A 20,813-nucleotide genomic window follows, 5' to 3' on the forward strand; every position below is an offset into this window, starting at 1 on the left:
TAAAAATAAGAAAAATAAAATTCTCAGAAAATAGGCTAAATGGATAATATACATCTACACTGTTTTCTGAAGATAAATTTATAAGTCTTTTCCAAAATCGTAGTTTATGTATTTCTTTATACACGATCAGGCTGTAGAGCACCCTAACTCTTCCCAGTGTTCACATGAAAGTATACAAACTGGTGAGATCCACCTGCCCTTGCCAGCTTCCAAAGCCTGTCCTGCTCATCCACAAGGGCACAATTACAAATGAAAAAATACACACACTTGCAATACGTTACTCAAAATTAAAAAACAGGCACACCAGCAAATGTCCCCTGGGTTAACTTCATTTACTCTGCTTTTAGGTGGAACATAGATTAAGGCAACATCTACACTAGGAAAACACTACCAAAATGCTATGTATTAAAGTACTTCGTTTCATCTATGCCAACAAAGCTCTGGTTTGTACTGGTACATTAAAGCTAACCTCTGCAAGAATAGCTGTGCTGGCTGCATATGCTAGCAGGCTGTCAGCAAAGCAATAGGAACCTTCAGGCTTGTACAAATTTATAAAATCCAGTTCTCCACACATAATTTGAAAGATATGTGACACTTGTCTACAAACTTTAACACTTTTCAATTTTTAAAAATTTAACCCTTGCAAATACCCAGTTTTTTTAAATGGAGGCTAAATGGAATTCTTGTCTGGGAAGTTTTCTGGCTGCTACATGGGCTGAATAGAAAGCACCTGTGCCTCGTCAAGACAGGTGCTGTGAGTCACGTTGGTCAGCCAGGAACCACATGACTCATGGATGGTTAAAGGTGGGGCACTCCCTTCTGGGAATGCAGCAGTTCCCTCCTGGAGACTGGAGTGGTAGTAGCCCCGGGGAGAGCGTGAGTTGGAGCTCTCTGTTGGATTGAGATAGCAGCGAGTTTGGATCAGCCTTCTGATTGTGAGATACGTCGTGGTCGCAACAGCCGTTTGGTTGCGACCCACTGTGAGAAGATACAGGCAGTCCACGACAAATTCTCTGTCAGGCACCCACCACAGAGCTGCACGTATCACAGTCTCATCCCTCCTTCCAGAGTTAAGCACGTTGTTGGTGCACTCTGGGAACAACACGGCTCATCTTGTAGGATGCAGCAATTGAGGACAGAGCTCCAGGAATCTTCTCCTCCTTTCTGCCTCTTTAGACAATGCTCAGAAAGTTTGTTTCTCTACATATGATTTTCAGTCACATCTGGCTGCCAGTGCTTCACATTGCCATTTTAAGTTTTATAGGGAAAAAAACCCACACTGTTGAAAACTTGAGTTTTTGGGGTTTTTCCCCTGGATAAACTTGCTCATTTTTTAACCTCAGATTTTACAAGATCAGCAAACATCACAGATTACAGATATTCCACATAAAATTTTGAAGTTTAAAATCCTCACGTAAACTACAATATTTATGAGCACTATATATGCATTTAATATAGCCTAAATTTATTGAGGAACTTGCACTTTCTGCACACAAATCAAACACCACACCCATAAAACACTACAGAAGAGTGAAGAAAAAAAATACTAACATGTAATTCTTGTGTTATAATCTATCAGAACCACTCAATAAATTATTAAAAAAAAGTTTGTAGAACTTGAGGTGTGACACACAAACCAAGTAGAATTCTGCTTTTATGATGACTAAATTGATTTAAAAAAAGACAATCCAGTAGTTTCAAATGGCTTAAAATTAATCTCTTGCTTTTTTTTTTTTTTTACCTCTGTGGGTTTTGTTTCCTTTTTATTTGTCTGCAGTGGTCAGGAGCCTGTTAGTAGGCTTACTCCTTTGGCTGGAAAATATTAAGTCCATGACAAACAGGAAAGAAAGCAGTTCAACAAAAGATTTTGTACACACAAAGGTAAGTAAACTAGTTACTTCACATGGAAAGAATCACTAAGGACTTCTGTTCTCTTCAGCCATTAGATGCCTTCATTTACCTTTGTTTCCTAACAGAACATATGATAATGCTCATATTAATGCAAAAGCTCTACCATAACTTTGAATTTTCACAATTCTGTTCAGTGGTTGCTGAACGTTTCATAAAAGCAATGCCACCTCAAACATACAGACTTAAAAAGCGTGCATACATACAGAATGAAAATTGAAATTTGGTTTACGAAGTTCTAATATTTAAAACAGACTACCACTACTTAATTTTTTAAGGGACAACCACCCAATGCTAAACAAATATGAACAGGAAGTCGAGGCATCTGGATACTGGGAAAGTTCAAGTTTGAATATCTAAACTGCTATTTGAACATCTATTCTTCAGAGTCTTACTGTACCTACCTACTACATAACTAAATAATTTCATATTAGAGACTTTTAATCGTAAAGATACTGAAAGTGCAAAGTTTCATGACAAGAATAACTTAAGAACCATAAATGCACCTAAAAAAATGTTGGTGAAGTATCTGTATTGTTTATGCTGTCTCAAGAAACCCAGTATTTGGAGTGCTTAATTCAATCCTGAATTAACATATAGGTGCAAATTTCAGAAAGCAATTTCTAAATTGTTTCCCTGCTCAATTATGCAAAAGCAGCAATTCCATCGTTTCCCTCCACACTAACAAGAAACTGAAGAAGCAAAAGAAAAGCAAGTTTGGTAGTGATTCTTCTTAGTTTCATTTGTTATAAATATAATAGAGAAATATCTACTATCAGTAAGAGAATAAACATGACATCTTATGATAAGACTGAAAATTGTTCTGAAGTTCATAGTCTACGTGAACAAAAAATCAGTTAAAACATACTTCAGGAATCCTGCAGGACCTATTCGTATTTCAGAAAAGATGGAGTCAAGTTCACTGATGCAGAAACAATAGATGAGTCAAGGTCTCAGTTTCTATTCAGGTAAGTAAACAGGCTTTAAATTTGCCTTGTCAGCAGAACACCCAGGAAGGTAATCAGATTTAATAACTTGATCAACAAACTCCCCAAATTGGGAAATCAGATCAGCAGAAAACCATGTTTTAAAAAATCAGGTTTTTTTGCTTAAAGTAAATTTAGGGAAACCAATTCCCTAAGATTCTCCCTGATTCTTCCTGTATAAATGCACTACAGATTGAATTAGATACACACCAAGATGATGAACAAAGTATATCAAGTTTTCAGATAATGTATTGAACAGCCATAATTATTTATGTGTCAACACTTCTATTTCAAAATATACACGAGAGACTTTCCATTCTCTTCTAAGAAAGAAGAAAATACTGAGTTAAAAAAAATCCTGAATCAGAGAAATTTTGAAGAACTCTTTTCTGAGCATTTTGATTTCAGCACAAACCAATTGCTTATTCAAGTTATTGCCGGCCAGCCAAAATGTGCTGCTTCAACAAGGAACTATTAGTAACAAGTTCATACAAAAAATAAGAACCATTCAATGTCTTAATTTCTCAAACACAAAATAATTACTCACAGAGTCTCTCCCTTTAAGAATCCAACTCAAAAAACACCATCAAAATAAGTAACCCAAACATCCAGACAAGATCATCTAATGTGAAAAGAATTCCCAAAACTGTTAAGGTATGCAAGCAGAGTCCTGCAAGATTGAGCAACATATGTGAACAATTTTTCCTTCTTATAATTCTCAGTTAACAGATTAAGAGGTATCTCCAAGGAAGGGGAAAAAAGTTATCCACAGGTTTTTTCAAAAGGGCAAACATCTGCCAAAGATTCAGTAGAACAGTTGATCGGTACTTTTGCCACGAATAGTTTGGAGTCATGTGTCTACTGAATGGCTGGCCAGTTCCTCTCCAGTGCAGTACAGAAAGATTAAGTTTTGTCTGCTTGTTCTAAACTGGGGCATTAGTCTGCAGGCTCCTCTACCAAGCTGTAGGAGAAACCTTTCCTAGAAAACTTTTTTAAAGATGCTCAAATTCAATTAAGATAGATCATCAAATTACTGGACAGGCCAAAGGGCAAAACAGAATGAATGCTCATGTGGACAGAGTGGACGGTGAATGTATATGCTGTCGTTCCTTAGAAAGAAGCTCAAATCCAGGAATAGACAGATCACCTAGAACAACAGTGATACCAAGGTCATGGATTGTACAAGACACCACAAACTCCAAAATGCTTTGACAGAAACTAAAGAATTTGCAGATCTTTACTTCGTCTATGAGACAGAAGTCTCAACTCAAGCCAGAAGCATTCTCCAAAGGCACTCTCATTCTCTCTCTCCACAAACACACCCAAAATAATTCCTGAATATCAACACACAGTCCACAAAATTTCCCCTGCTATAGTCCATCATCAGTATATCTTAAGTTAGTGACAGCTATCAAGGTTTGTCATGAATAAATGAAAACAAAGACGATATAATCTGCTATAATGAAAACTCAGGTAGTCCAGCAGGCCTCGTCTCTTCTGGAAGCAGAGTTTTTACAACAGAGGTGTTTAATTAAATCCAACGTTCATGTGGACAGGTATGAACCATTGTGCAATGCAAGAAAGCTTTTCTAAAAGCATATTCAAAGAACTCCAAAAATCAACTCGAGATGTTTGGATAGGCTGAGAATTGAATACTCATAAATTATATCCAAAATGGAATAGGTCCTTACTACCTCTAGGAGGATCTCATAATGGAGAACTTGGTAAAAACTGCAACAGATCACACGTGTATTTCACCTTTAAGATTATTCAAGAAGCAGACTGTGTAAATACCTTCCATGATTTTCCCTGAAAAAATACTTCCTCTAAACTGAGATTCAGGAAAAACTCTTATAGATTGCTTAGGGTCATGGGGACATATACCTTTTCATAATGGCTTTCGCGAAAATTTTAAGAGACATTGCAACTCATTATAATTAATGAGAAAGGTCTAATGGGCCAGGATTGGCTCAGACATTCCTCACAGGCTGCCTCAGACTGAAACAAAGATAATGAGATAATACATATGGCAGACAATTCAGAAGAAAACATGAGAACAGTGGCACAAGCTCAGCTTATATTGTCCAAAAGACATGCAACACGAGGTTCAGCAGACAAACAGCAAATAAGAGCAGCACAAGTCATAGAATCATAGAACGGCATAGGCTGGAAGGGACCTCAGAGATCATCTCATTCAACCTCCCTGTCATGGGCAGGGACGCCTCTCAACTAGACCAGGCTACTCAAGGCTCCGTCCAACCTGGCCTTGAACACCTCCAGGGAGAGGTCCTCTCCATGTTAAAAGCCTTGCTATGACAGAATGGAGAAGACTGGAAAACATTATTTTATGTTAGATAATTACTCCAAATCCAGGTAGTACCAGAGAAAGAATTCATCTTAGACTTTTTGTGAAAAGCCAGAGAACCATCTAGCCACTTCAGTCACCTCTTTCCTGGTTGCTGTGGCTGGAACATTACAATCCCATGCAACTGGAGTGTAACAGAACAGCTGATAAAAATGTATCAGACCACACTACACGTTGCTTCAACTTCAAGGTCCTCAAGGCATTCAGGACTGATGATTCCACTATTTGCAGGCAGAGAAGAACTTTAGCTATCAAAACCAATAAATTTGAGTATAAAATTCTGTAATCCGAGTTTCTGTCAATTATAAAATCTTGCTTATAATCCTACCAACTTGAAAGGGCAGTCTATGTGTTGTTTACTAATTAGAAGTTACTCTAGGCTGAAACCAAGCAGAAGAAATTTGATCACACCTACTCCCAAGAGTGAGAGAACATGCAAATGCAGCATCTGTTGAAATCCCATGTTTGTTGAGCAGGCTGCCTTTAGAGTTTTCCCATTAAAGCAAAAACAGAAAAGAAGAAAATTTAGCAAAGCTATAGCTACAGCTAAAAAAGACCTAGTTTTACTTGCACGTCTTACCTACATGGCAGAAAAGAAACTCAAGAACTCAATAGCAACTGCCACTACAGAGTCCACGTATCTGAAAGGGACATGTTATGACTGGAGAAGTTATTTCACAGCATTTATGGTTCCTCTCTTGGACTCAGGAATATAAATTATGTGGCAAGCATCACAGACCACTGTAATCATCTGATTTCAGAGAATACAGCCAGTGCACACCTATGCTTGGAGACATGTGGTGAGCATACCGTCACGCAATGGCCTACTGTACAAAGCACACTGAGGAGTTATCTCAGCTAGCCCCAGAATTCAAAACAGTACAATTGTATCAGCACAGAGACAGAATCATAGAATCCTGCAAATAAATCCTGACTCTTAGGAGGACTAACTAGAAAGGCATTTGAGCCTTGGCATCTCTGTTTTGCCTTAAGTGAGCCTTTGTGAGAATACATTAGTAGTCATAACTTCACAATAAAAAAAGTAATTCTGTTATTCTTTTTACATGGCTGTGAGAGATACACCGTAACTAAGCATGAGATGCTATTTAGAAAGACACAAAAAAGTAATATAGTACTATTTTAAAAGATAGCTTAGATTACTCAGAGCACAAGCTAATGATAACATTTCAACTAGATTACACAGATGTGCCTACTTCAATAGGACATTATGTAAGAGAGGCACTCGGAGCCTACCTAAGTTTGATGTCCTGAAATGGACGTTTCACATATTGGAATAGACATGTTTGCAAAGGAACCAGCATTTCAACATGATCACTCACACTAGTGCAAAAGCAGAAGTCTGAAAGAAAAACTTCTCAGATAACCACAGTCCTTGAGAACACTTTTCTTTTGCACTATCAGCTGAAGCTAGCTACTCTGAAACCTGTACAGCTTGCACAAATGCAATGACCCTGAGAACCTACCACCGAGCTTCAATCCCTGCCACTGCAATTCCTATCTCTAAAACGGAATAAATAATACAAATGTGTAGTCCATGATACTCCAAATCTGCCCCACATCTGTCCGAGGCAGAAATACAGAACAGAACAGTTATCTCATAATTAATAAATCAAGTGCCAACTAAAATTTAAAAAGAGAGACCAGAAAGAGAGGGACCAGAACGAACTTGAGTCGCATTGGTCGGAACTGTCACATGAGCTTTGGCTAGAAGCTCTTGTGCTGATGGCATCTGCAAACCAACTCAACTGAAACGACTTCAGCATCTGCGAAACAACTATAGGTGCAGCTATTCCCCACAAAGGAACTACAGGTGCTTTCCCAGGACAAAGCCCATTGCGCCGGGGGAATCACAAGTCTGCTCTGAGACTAAAAACAAGAGGCCCTCATGTGCTGCACACACAGCAGTTCAGAGAGGGGATCTGGGAGTTTTCTGAGGCACCTGCCTTTACAGAAAAGCCATTTCAGTCATCTTCCACTGTTTAATTGAATGGTATTCACATCTCTGCAGTTTTTCTCACCCAGTTAATATTGTATACAAAAGACTTTTTACTTTCCAAAGTTTAAATATGACAGCGTGAGTTATGCAGTCTTCAGCTAGTCACTCCTGAAAGGGGGAGGAGGAGAGTGCAGCTAAGTTTTCCTCTGTGAACTTTTTAACTTAGTTGTCTGAACTTTTACAAAAATTAAACTGTTTTCTGTTAATAAATAAGCTTTATGGGCATATTAACTTGAGGACATAGTACTGTTTCCTAAATATAATAAACCTGCTCTCTTTCTTCTTTACATGTTTATATATGAGAAAAAGAAGGGTTTTATTCCCTATCCTGCAAACATGTACACATTTGAGTACTCTAAGGACTTCAAATTAATCATATGAAAAAGTACAGGCAGAAGTCTTGGTCTCACAGTTCCCTTCCCTACCTAACTAGCCTGTTCTTCATACAGAAATTTTCACAGCCTGAATTTTACATACTTAGTTTGGGCAATGATTAAAAAGGTAAGGTCAGAAAATTTTAAAAATTGTTCCTACAGGAATATTGCACAGCTTAAAAAGCAGCAAATACAAACTAAACTGAAAATGTTTTGCTTTCAAGAAATTTACTTCTACATGTTGCTTCTACATATTGCTGGTGAACTTTGAAACCTAATGACACGTGCGCAGCAGTCACACAGCATTACCCTACTGTAACTGAACTACACACTGCATATTTCAATGCATAAAAAAAATGAGTTTGAATGACCCACAGTTATTCCTCGGGGATGATAAAAGAGCAGTTGCAATTATACTAGAACGTCCATTGTCATATTTTGTCAAATAAGTATACCAGCCACATCAACATTTATTAGTTTAGTGTAGAACAGAGGACCAAATCCTCATTTTTCCTTCTATCTTTAGGCTGTGGATGAGATTTTTCACTTCAAAACAAAACACAAAACATATCCTCTTCCCCCTAAAATAAACACATGGAAAACTAAATATTTGTTACTGGACTATAAATCTAGACATCAGGTCCCTCTACTGGGTTAACATGGGATGGCAGGGAGAACAAATGCCCCACACTCGACTGGATCTTGGAACCCAGCAGGTGCATCCGAAGTACTGTCAGCAAAAAGCATCCTGTGTCGCCAGCACACACTAGTCAAATGCAGAAGAGTTGGCAACGATATCCCATGTCAAAGTGATTGGCCAAAAGTGTTTACGGAGATAAAACCACAGCTTAAAGACCTAAAATTTATTATAGGTGGGCTGAGGTCTCTTTTTCACCACTCTGTTCTTCTCTTAATATATATATATATATAAAAAAACCCACAACCTACATTTTGGTCTTTAAATATCTATGTCTTAGTGATGAAAAGGCAAGAACAAAAACTATGATCAGAGAGTCAGCAGAAGTGCAGCTATCATTCTGAAGACTTTTTCTATGCCTCCATGTAAAAGATTACCTGAATGGAACTATTTCAAATCAGTCTACAAATAACTAGTCTTCCACAATGAAACTCTTCCTCTTATGAACTGAAAAATCGAAAGGAAAAAAATCATGTTGGTCACAGAAGAACACAGCTTGCAGTACAAGAGAGAGAATTCTGAGAATTAGGAAAATATTATCTTTTAAAAAAAACTTTTTTAGGATTTTTACTTTTGAGGGTCAGAAAAAAATGCCAACTTCCAAAACTGAGTTGAAAGAACTAGATTAAAAGCAACAGAAGACACTTGTTACGTAAAGTATGCATAACATGCATTTAGACCTTCATGCTGCCTGACCAAAGGCTTACAAACAAAGCCTTTATCTCCTTTCTTGAAAGTTCTCTAGTACTTTGAAACAAAGCTGGGCAAAACAAACCTGCTTATCAATTTTCCCACTATTTTAATAGATATTTCAGTTCAAGCTAGTGAGTCAGAATAAAAACTGCAAACATTCCAGTAAAATTTGGTTGAAGTGCATTAAGGTTTTACTTTCACCTATGTTTTGTGTACTGTGCCTCCCTCCACAGCCTCGCACGCAAGTACTCACAAAAAGCTTCTATCAGCTCTCTGAAAACTCATGACTTCCGGATCTATCATTTTGCAATCTTGAGCCTGTGTCCATATAATGACACCTAACAGAGACTATTAATTGGGCAAGGCATGGAATTAACAGTAATAATAAAACCAAAAAACACAAACAAAAAAGACTCCCAAAACCAGATTCACACGAAAAGATCAAAACAAACAAAAACAAAGAAGAAAAAAAAAATCACCACCCACCAAACCCTTACACATATTTTATCTTCTATCCACATATAAAACTACCTCACAGTACAAAGACAGATAATATCGGAGGAAGAGAGGTCAAGTGATCAAAGCCACAGAAGTCTGCAGCAGAATCAAGACCAGAAACCACATGTTATACACTACGAACAAACCAGAAGGGAACATCCTGCTTATTCTCAAAAATAACCCTGAAGACCTAATCAATCAAGACTCCTATGTTCTTCTGAAATACTCATTTTAACCATAAACAGAAGTGACTGATAACACAACACTGATATCTTAAATAGCTAGGTATGCCTAGAAAGGTTGAGGATGTTTTTTCATTCATTTTTTACTTTAAATCTTTCTGTACTTACCTGACAAAGCCTCAGTCCAGGACTTCAGAGTTTCATTTCTCTGCTACAGTTGATGACACCAGAACACTATAAAGAAAGCAGGGAAGGAAGCTCCCAGAAGTGACTAAAACAGTGCTAATGATGTCATCAACATTCTGAGGTGAAAGATCTTAATTACCCTCTTAACTTCAGTTTGCAACATTTCTAATGAAGATAATTTATACAGTATCCATAAGATTAAGACTTCCTAAAATTGTCCTCTTCACCACTTCCACTCCCCCAAAAAAGTGTATTGCAATAGATTGTTCATACGTGTAATTCCATTCTGGGTGTTCAGAGACCACACAGGCCTTTTAACCTGTTCAAAACAGAAGTCACTGCTGTATTTTTTGGAAGAAGTGATGGCTAATCACTCCCCACAGAAACAGAGTTCTGTAAGCAAAGAGTCATAGAACAGCCCAGGTTGGAAGAGACCTTGAAAGATCATCTAGTCCATCCTTTCAAGGGAAAGGGAGCCTAGAAAAGATTATCTAGCACCCTGTCCTACTGAATGATGAAAATCTCCAGCAAGGGGAACTCTTATCACATTCCTGAGGAGGTTGTTCCAGTGAATGACTGTTCTCACTATTAAAAAAAAAAAAAAAAAAATTGTTCTCCTATTGAAGAGACTTCACCCAGCACAACTTGTACTCATTGTCCCTTGTCATCTCCACACAGTTCCTTGTGAAAAGAGAGCCTCCCTCCTCTTCGTAGTTGTCCTCTAAGTTGGGGAGAAATCATTGCAACAAACCCCCTATTGAGTACAGTTCTTTCCCTGGAAATTATGTCATCTTTCTCAAGAATCAAAGGAATCATATGGGAGAAAAAATTCCTGAGATGCCAAGAACCAACTCTTCCATGAGAATTAACCTGAGTTAAAGCAGCTCAGCAACTCTCAGTATTTTACTCCTAAATTATTTCTCATTTAGATGTTTAATTGCTACACTCTTACCTGATTTCTGTTTGTAAACAACACTAGTATTTGTTTTTCCCCTTTGCCTTAATGTTGTACCCATCACCAACATTGGATTGAAACAGCTTATATCCAAACACATGCTTTAGAGTACAGATTTTCTTCTTTCTGAATGGCTTAAACTAAACCAAAAATAACCAGTAGGCAGTAAGTAAAATAAAAATGAATAATAAAATAAATAAAAGAACAGGAACATATGTTTTAAGATTTCCTTAGTTTGCCATATAAGAAAATTGAATCTGCAACCTCTGAAGACTAAGTTATTTGAGAAAGCAAATAGGTCGGTTTCACAACATATGCATCTAATCATTATTACAGAGTATCATCCCAAAACTAAACATATATTAGGTCTCAAAACTTAGAATATGGTTAAATAGAGGGAACAAAAGCAATAAAAGTACATTATAATCAGGATCAAAATCGGAGGAGATGGAAATGAAACTTCCAGCTTCTTCAGATCGCGATGTCATTCAGAAGACATCCTGTACTTTTGTACTGCAGCACCCACTCAGCAAGACTGGTTTTGGCTACCCTGTCAGCATGTAGTATTCTTCCCTCTTTGGCTCATTAGGGTCAGACAATCTTTTTCCAATTTCCAAACTTGGAAAAAGAGCAGATACACTCCTTAAAGCTCCACTATCAACCCACAAAGCACACAGTTAAGGTACTGAAACGAGAAATAAACCGAAAGAGGTTTTCATAATATAGTTACCCTGCTTCTTGCAAAGCCTGATAAGAAGAAAACTAATTTTGGCGCTTCAGTCATTTCAAATTATCACAGTAGTGACTTCACAGTTATGGCTATGCTCTAAAATGGACTGAAAAAAAATAAGTCTTCATTTACTCCCAAGGCCACAGGGCTATCTATAAAGGTTCTCAAATTCTGGTCTCGTTTCACTTGGTTTCTTTTTTATGTTCTCACCCCACACCCTCCTTTCAAACAGGTTTTGGAGCTTTATTCTGTCCTCTTCTAAAATATAGATGTTTATGTCTGACCAAGACCTAAATACGCTCACTCTTAAGGTACCTTCTAGAGAGTGCTTATCATGGGGTTTTATTATTATTAATCATGGGGTTGTTCCTGGTGATTTCCACTGCTGCCAGACAAACTTTTGAACAAAAATTACTTTTACACATAAAGTTTTCTGTTTTGCAAAACGGAAGCATGAAGGCACAGTTATGGTACCTAAGAGTTCAGAAACTGGCAGCATCTGACATGGATTTTTTTCTGCTTTAGCTACACTTCCATCTATTCCACAACACCCTGCCCTGCTCTTGCTGGATTTTAAAAAAGGTAAACTAGAAAACAACGAAAGTTCTGAAGCAGTTAGGTAGCAATGTGTGAAGTTTAACCAAAACAGTAGCAACAAAAAAAGGACTAATAATTGAGCCAGCAAGTAAGAGGTATTTGCTTTCCTTTCTTCTTTTCTTCCCACTGTAATCACAGCCACCTTGTAAGACAAAGTCTATGATCAACAGTATCCTGAACCCTTCTTGGAAACACCAAAACCTCCCCGAGTCCTATATTCAGAAAAGTATTTTGATGTAGGTTGATGATGCAGAGAAATTAAAGTTAAAAAAAAAAAGAAAAAAAAAGAAGAAAAAACTGTGAAATCGAGACTGAAAAATATGTTCTAGGGACATATAAAATCCATAGCAATAAAGGCACATGGAAACAGTAATAGAGCTGTGAATTATCCAATACAGAGCTTCACTTTTCTTCCCCTGCCCTCTATGAACTGCAGCCATGTAGAGTGACTCACTGTTCCACAGCTCCTTTGCATGTTATTTATCAGGATTCAGCATTAACATTCTTTTAGAAGAGATGAATAATGTATGTGCAATAATATATTTTAAATACTTGAATACTTAAAAAAAAAAAAAGTGCTTTTATTCTCTACTGAAAATAGCACAAGGTAAAATCCACGAGAAGTGATGGGAAGCCTACAAACTACTGTGAAGCAGGCCAATTTGACACACAGTTTACAAGAATTACATTCTTTTACTAATGTTCCAATATTAAATCAATCGTATAATTACAAGTACTGAAGGTCTGCATTTTTGACACAAAACAGTTCAGTGTTAATAATTCTGGTATCAATTGTAGTAATGTGAAAATTTTGTTTAATGTAATTGCTCATACAGCAAACTAACTCCATCAATCTTGTGTCACCCATCGAATTTGATTCCCATGTGGTTTATAACCCCTTTCCACCCCCACACAGAAAGACAACCACCCCCCATGTGAGCCATATCCATGTACCATACACAAAACATAACTGATACAAAACTCACTTTCACTGGACAACATCTAAAATATGTAAATACCTGTTCCTGCAGGTCGTAGTCATAGCTATCATGCAGCAGAAGACTGAGGACATACCGAGTATAAATCATGGCATCAATGCCACACTTCTCTAGCTCTTGTCCCAGCCAGGTCTGCACTGGACCCAAAGCATGTAGCAGAGACATTTCAGAAACAGATACAGGGCCTGGATAAGAGCTTGAGGAGCTTTCAGATGGCAAACCATCCACAACAACTGTACAGATAGGGCGCATGAATCTAGGTGGCTGGCATCCTTATAACGTGAAGCATTTTCTGTAGTTGATATTCCGTCGATATCTGGAGGTGATTTTCACTCCAGTAAATAGGAGAGAGGCTTGACTTCTAGGACAATCATTTATATTTCCTGGCAGTTAGCCGTCTAGAGACGAACATCACTCTTCAGGCATGACCAGTGAATAAACTAAATCCTAATAGCAAACACATATGTAGATGTGTTTTTCTACCTTAATTTCACATTGAGGCCAGATGCAAGTCCCCAGCAGGACCTATAAAGAGGAAAAAATGATAAGTTGTGATAATATGTATCCACACATGAATAATATTAAACAGTGAAAAAACCCACCCAGCGTAGAAAGCAGTCATTTACATACTGCTGAATCCACATATATAGTACACCTATTCAGTGTCGTTTTGAAGAGTAACAGGAGTTATTCCAAATTTGAAGGTGACTTTCAGAAAAGGTACTATTTAATGCAGGAAGAGAGACTCTTTCATCAAAGACTTCAAAACTAATCTGTTGATTGAAATACATATTTGACCTAGATTTATGGGAAAGTTGAGATTTTATTACTTCCACTATCAGCTAAAAAAACCCACCCACTTTGATAAAAAAAAACCACACGCAACCCAATCTATGTTAGTTTGGATAAAGACTGCCTGAATATTTTGCATCACTAGAAGACAATATAATCCTACTATTTTGCAGTGATTTCTGTTTCTGGAATAGAAAAACATATCTTGTTTATCAACACTGAATTTATAAAATTCATCTGGCCAGGAGTTTAATAAATCCTACCACTAAACAGTTGCTATCTTCAGACTTGAATTTTGTTTAGTTTCAACATTTGCCTTGCCTCAGGACAGCAAAGCATTTCTATCATCCAAAATCTGTCCCCATAAAAATATAAATCTCTGGAATAACTCAGCAAATTTGAGCAGCACGTAATTTATTAGCGCCAGAATTAACATCTAACCCTCTTTACAGAAAGCATACGCCAGTCTTACCTGAGAGCTTACACTCTAAACCATATTCTAAAATAGACAAACCATCCTAAGACTTTTACCACCCACAATCCCAAATCAACTTTGGTAAGTAAGGAGCAGAAGGTGCAAGCACCACACATGTAAGCATTCTGCCCTCTAACCCAGAAGAAGCCAGTCCTAAAAAAGGCATTTTTGGACTGGTCTGAGAAACAACCACATGCCAATCTAGCATTTGCGTAGGCCTTCTCTCTCCTCTCCAGCTTCTCAGTAAGAAAAAAATCATAGCTTGAATCCTAGCAGGAAATATGCCTTCACTGAAAGGAAACAAAGACTAAAGGATCTAAGCAAAATCTACTGTTTTGTTTCAACCCCACTGCAAGATGATCAACACACTCAGACAGACATCATCTAATATAACCATCTAAACTATATAGTGTGGGCAGCATGTGTTTTGTGGCCAAACAAAATTGAAAGTGACCTTACAGCTGATACCAATGTCCACAAAACAAAAGATAGTAGTTTTCTTTTCAAAAGATAGGAGCTTTCTTTGCATCACCACCTAGGTATAACTGTATACTCCAGATTTTTACCAAGTTAATTGCGACATCATCAAAAAGAAACCCATTATAATCAGTTGCTACAGAGCTGACAAAACCCTATGCTAAAACCACCTTACTGCTCTGATTGCAATGTTTATTTTGAGAAAGTAGGCAATGCAAGAGTATTCAATCCTTGTCAGTAACACGTTTCTATTAGTCAGAATCTCTCAAGCACAAATAACAATAGTCAGAAACATTCTGCAAAGGGCCTGGAGGTTACTGCTTCATCACGTAATCAGAGAACAGAAAGTATGAGAAAAGTGTAACATTGTGATCAAGATACTCCAAATTAAGAGCCGCAAGTTCAAACTCTTAAGCAGTCCATATCCTCTTAATTGTTGAAGAACAAGATTCCACTCTAACTTCATTCTTCTCCTGTTGGTACTCCACATCACAGCATGGGATGAGCACTCTCCCCAAGTCAATGCCACAAATCCCCAGTCAGTCCACCACGTTTCAAAAATCTGAGAAAACTGGCATTCTTGATTTGTCTTTTTTTGAGACATGCAACAGAACTAACTGAACATTCAGGAAATTAACAACTTTTTGACAGAGTTGACAGTAAGTTCAACTGGAAAGAGGAATTATGAAAGGGCGGGGGGCGGGAAGTGAGAAAGTGACCAAATGAGAAATTCATGTATTCTAATTCTGCAGATCTCTCATCTATCCATAATCCTCTCTTTTACAAAGTATACAGAAAACAAAGAGGGACAACAAAACACATGTTCCAAGTAGTCTTTGGTTTGCAAAGATATCATCAAAAAGAGCAAAGAGGGGCAAGATGGAAAGGGCTTGGTTAGGGTGATCACATTTTTCATTGAATGTTTTGAGTATCCGCTCTAACAAAGCAATGGGTTTCTGGAAATGGAGTTTGAATCAAAATTTAGACACATAGTTAGATCCTTAGCACTCAGTAAAGACTGAGTTTATGCTTCAGTTTTTCCCCTAATATGGTGATAACGAGGCCTCTCTTTTACATCTTAACACATATTTCACGAGGCATTTGAGAAATTCAGTTCTTGAGATCTAGGCTGACAAAATCTGATTGACTTCGGCTGACCAGTTAAAGCATGTATTGCTTTTTTTAGATGGGGAGGAGAGGGGAGAGAGTGAGAGGGAAACAAGTTGTCACAGGAATTTCTATGATGATCAAATATTACAGTGCAGCCTTTTTTAATATCATATTAAATTACCTATATTAACACTATTTTAAGTTTATATATATATAATATGATATAAAAACTGGAAATCTCAACCAAACTCTGAAATAATATTTGAGAGTTCTCATTTTAACTGTCTTGAGTACTTTGTTTTACAGTGTTAGACATATTTCTATTACGTTTTAGAATTGACAAAATTCTGTGCAAAATGAAAAAGTATTTTCCCATTCCAGCACTAGAGAGAGGCTTTCCATATCAAATTAATACAAGTCACTCAAAGAGCGAACGTTTCTGCTAATAGATGTGAAGCTTGATTTAAGAGAAAACATTTTCTGACAAGTAAGGTATCATCTCTTTTTAATCTTTTTCACACTTCTTGTTAAAAAATAGCTTTCTCCATCCTCACAACGGTCATGGCTAATCTGTACAGGACGACTATAATACAGCCTGAGTAATTTGTGCAAGGCTAGTTGTCGGAGTGCAGATCCTTGAAGAGACTGCACGAAGAAAATCCTGTGTAAATAGAGACTGGAGCTCTAAAGTTAGGCCTCAAGTGCAGAATGCCCTTGAAGTTAAGGATAAGAAAACTATGCAGTATGATAAGGGAGTAGTGTTTGCTTAGAGCAGAGCTTCGCTAGGCGGGTACCTGTTTGAAATAAGCTGTTAAATATGACAAGCGTATGTATCATCCAATAATGGTGTAGAAAAGGTGTGGTCTCAGGATTATTGGCAAATACTGTCTATATAAGCAATAAGAACTGCGCAATAAACGAGACTTCCTGCAGCTAACTCATATTGAGTCGTCTCAGTACTTCTCCAAATCCCTTCTCCGCAGCTAGTTATTTTAACTACCCAGTTGGAATGAATTCTCCATTTCCAGCTATAAAATATGATGGAGGGACATGACTTATAATAAGAATTACCAAATAAAAATTTACATATCTCAATCAATAGTTACACATCTCTATCATAATCAAACTACTGATTATTTACAAATCCCAAAGTAAAAATTACATGCTGAAATTCTTTCAAATAATTTTTACTTACTCCACTTCCTAGTCAAATTTTTCACAACCATCAGTTTTTGAAATACTATCAATGACCTTAAAAAGGTCACTGTTAGATAAGCTTTTAATAGCTTAACAACTATAGGCACAAGAGCCAAATTATATAGTAGCTTGTAAAGGCATGAGAATACAATATCGTGTAAGTAAACATTCAGATTTTACAGCTTAGACTATCTTAAAATGGATACTCTCTCAAAATTCTACTCTGTGTAATAGTCACCAAGCATTCTTTTGATCTAAAGACGACAGCGGAAGACAATAACTGATTTCTAGTCTCCTGAATCTAGTTATGGAAAAGCTACAACTTTAAATATCTATAGCAAGAAACAGGATGGAGGATCAATACTATAGAAACTGATACTGGAACACTACAGATTTGTTCCCTACAACAGAGTTTTTCTTGCATAGTAAGAAATTTGTTTTGAAGACTAAATAATCCAAGTCTTCCCTATAAGTGAAATGGAATATGAATATTGCCATAACAAACATATATTTATTTATTTAAAAAAATATATACAAAGTGTCTTGGTGCTACAATAATAAGAGTCACACATCTTCTTGTGATAGCTGTGTCTACATAAACACAGCATCATAGCGTAAAACTACACTAAGGTTAGCAAAGAGTGCAGTAAAATAAAAGTGTAATTAAATCATTCTTCAATGAAGCTTGATACAAGACCACTAAAGAAGTGCTAGCACGAGTAACCGTTCTTATCAAACTATCAACGGGAAGAGTAGATTGGCTAAAACCTCACTCCAGGCAAGACATTTCCACCTCTTCAGCAACTTTTTCTCTCCACAATTCTCTTTCATATGAAAAAGAAGTTCTTTTCAGGCACTTAAGAAGAAGAGTAAAGCCTTTTTTCCCCAATTGTTTCTAATCTTGGAAAACAGTTACCGAAGCCAAACCACAAAATCCACTGAATCAACAGAAGGTAACCTCATCTGTGTTTTACCAGCACCAAGAGGTCTCTGAAAATTATACCTCCATACAGCAAGGTTCTGAACAAACGTTTTTTGTAAATGAAAAAAATTAGCAGACTTAATGCTTTAACAAGCTTTCAAGTTCTTTTAAAGATATACCTACCATCAAGACTTAAAGTAAAAGAAAACATTGGAATAGGAGAGTAAAACCCATTCCCCTTACTACTGTCCTTTCAGGTAAACTAAAGGTCCACAGCCTATGTCCTGGAGGTCACAAAAAGGTAACTGAAAAAGGAAGCAAATTGTCTGCAGGCTTAAAGTCACTACACTGGGGTCTACACACTCAATGGAGGAAAAAAAAAAAAAAAAAAATAGAGGGCCTACCTATTGAAGGAAGTGGAAAAAGAATACATTATTTATTTGTATAATCTGAAAAAAAAAGCCTCTCAAGCGTCAAAGTTAGTCGTTATGATACATCCACTACAGAGAAGTCAATCTCTTAGCTAAAGCTACAGAAACTACCTTTTTCCTTCCTTCCATTCCCCAAAGAGATAACATGTGCGTCCAGCGCTTCATTCTGCCTACTGCCGCATGCTAACAATTAGACCAAACACATTCTCACGTAATAGTTAAGTTGTAACTGCTGTTTTATACAAAGTTTCCTCTATTATTCTGTGAAATATGCCAGTACATTACATAGTTTACAATTGACAGGTCTCACTTTCAAAAGTTCTTTTTCCCCACACTATGGTCTTTGATAGCAGATGACAATTTTTCAAAGCACAGAGAAAAAAGATTATAAAATTCTTAGCTTTTTTTTTTTAAAAAAAAAAAAAAAGTGGCTATAAATGTCCACATTTTCTAACCAGGACTAAGTTTTTTAGAAGTAGTATTTTTTCCCAGCAAACAATCCTTCCTCTCCCTAAAAACTCCATATAGCCAAAATACGCAAATACTAATTAGTTCAAATCAAAGTGAAAATTTTATCAAGTTTGGTCAGTAATATACTAAAATCACACATTCACTTCAGTAAATTATAGTCCCCTCTAGAAGACTGATAATCAAAGGCATCATCACATCATATGACGGTAACAGAAGTCCAAAATTGTTCTTATGTATTATGGAGGAATCAGCAATTTTACCATCATTTCTGTTCTTTCTTTCAGTGAAACATCTAAGCAAATCCTTAACATACAAACCAAATGGCCACACACTGGGGAGGGCACTGTCAAGTCCAGAAACAAAGCCTATTTAAAATCTCGTGAACAATAGAAACCGAGTCCTTAATAAATTTCACATGGCCTTTAAAAGACATGTGAAATCAGAAGTAAAAGAAGTTGTTATTTTTTAACCACACTCCTCAACAATCTAAGAAATTTGACTGTATAGCCTTCAGAGCAAGGACAGCTTTTTTATGTGTTGATGATGTTTGATGTTATTGTACAACAAACAGCAGAGCAGGGACTCGGTCCATGACCAAGACACTGAAACACTATCATAAAACAAAAGAAATTGATAATGCCTGTGCTATAAACAAACCTCTCCCTCCATCCCAGTTCAGCCAATTTCTGCCACAAAGCTTCAGAAACACTGCTGTGCCACGAGAAACACATACTAAAACACCTGGCTGGAATCAAAGCAAGGAACAACAAAAGTGGTGGGAAGCATAAAAGTAGCTCTATGAATTAACTTTTACATATACATATAACTTTCTTTTTTAAGAAATATTATCAGAAAGTGCAAGAGTGACCCAATCTCATTTATAATGGATATATATTTTACAGTTGACTGAAGTCTAACGAGGTTGGGCTTATGCTATACGGTTCTAGCGTAACTCAGTCAAATCAGAGAACCTAAAGTGGTGACACAAACCAGTCTGTGGGTATTACTGCAGGATTTTTTTTTTCTTATAAATCTGCAAGCTTATTTTCATAACACTTATCCAAATGAAAATCTGAAGCTGCTAATCCTGTATAAAAGCTTAATGAAATTACTTAAAGGATTCAAGAGCTACCATATAAGCCTCATTTACTTCAGTTAGCAAAGAAAAACAACAGAGATATAACTAAGATGACACCAGGGGAGTCACCAGCACAGTTCTGTAGGATTCTGCACTGGGACCTGCATTGCTTAACAAATCTTAAGTGACCTGGAAGATGAGATGGGTGACATAGTTAAGCTACCAAACAACAGCAGGCTATCAGGGATAGTGAATACAAAATAACTGAAAAAAAATGCAGAAGGACCTTATAAAAGTGAACTGGGCAAGAAAAAGGCAAACACAATTCATCACAGATAAACCTGAAATGAGACATAGCAGGAATAACAACTCCATGCTATTAATACATACAGCAACAAGTTGTAAACTGACTATTAATCCCAGGATTTATTTCCTAAGTAATATGTTAGGTATTTCATGAAACTATAAACTCAAACCCAGCAGCAGTCAAGAGTAAATCACAGAATAAAACTGAAGTAATCTTTGTGTCACTGAATTAATGTTTTGCACACATATTGCAACTACGGTCCTGATATATCAAAGACGACTTGCCTCTCCATAGATCGAGATTAATTGTTCAATGTATTTTTTTACTAGAAAGTACCAACAAGTTAGTAAGAGCTATGTATAAAACT

General features: G+C 36.9%; 1 protein-coding gene across 2 annotated transcripts in view; it reads right to left on the reverse strand.

Moving 5' to 3' along the window:
- Positions 1–20,813, reverse strand: part of KIAA0232 (KIAA0232 ortholog) — a 68,396-nt gene that overhangs the window by 36,809 nt on the left and 10,774 nt on the right. For both annotated transcript variants that reach the window (XM_086612087.1, XM_086612086.1), the window contains exon 2: positions 13,208–13,711. In XM_086612087.1, coding sequence (XP_086468213.1) covers positions 13,208–13,438 — 231 coding nt within the window. In that variant the 5' untranslated portion in view covers positions 13,439–13,711. The remainder of the gene's footprint in view (positions 1–13,207; positions 13,712–20,813) is intronic.

Source organism: Tauraco erythrolophus, chromosome 5 (assembly GCF_009769465.1).
Source record: "Tauraco erythrolophus isolate bTauEry1 chromosome 5, bTauEry1.pri, whole genome shotgun sequence".
Lineage (NCBI taxonomy): Eukaryota > Metazoa > Chordata > Aves > Musophagiformes > Musophagidae > Tauraco > Tauraco erythrolophus.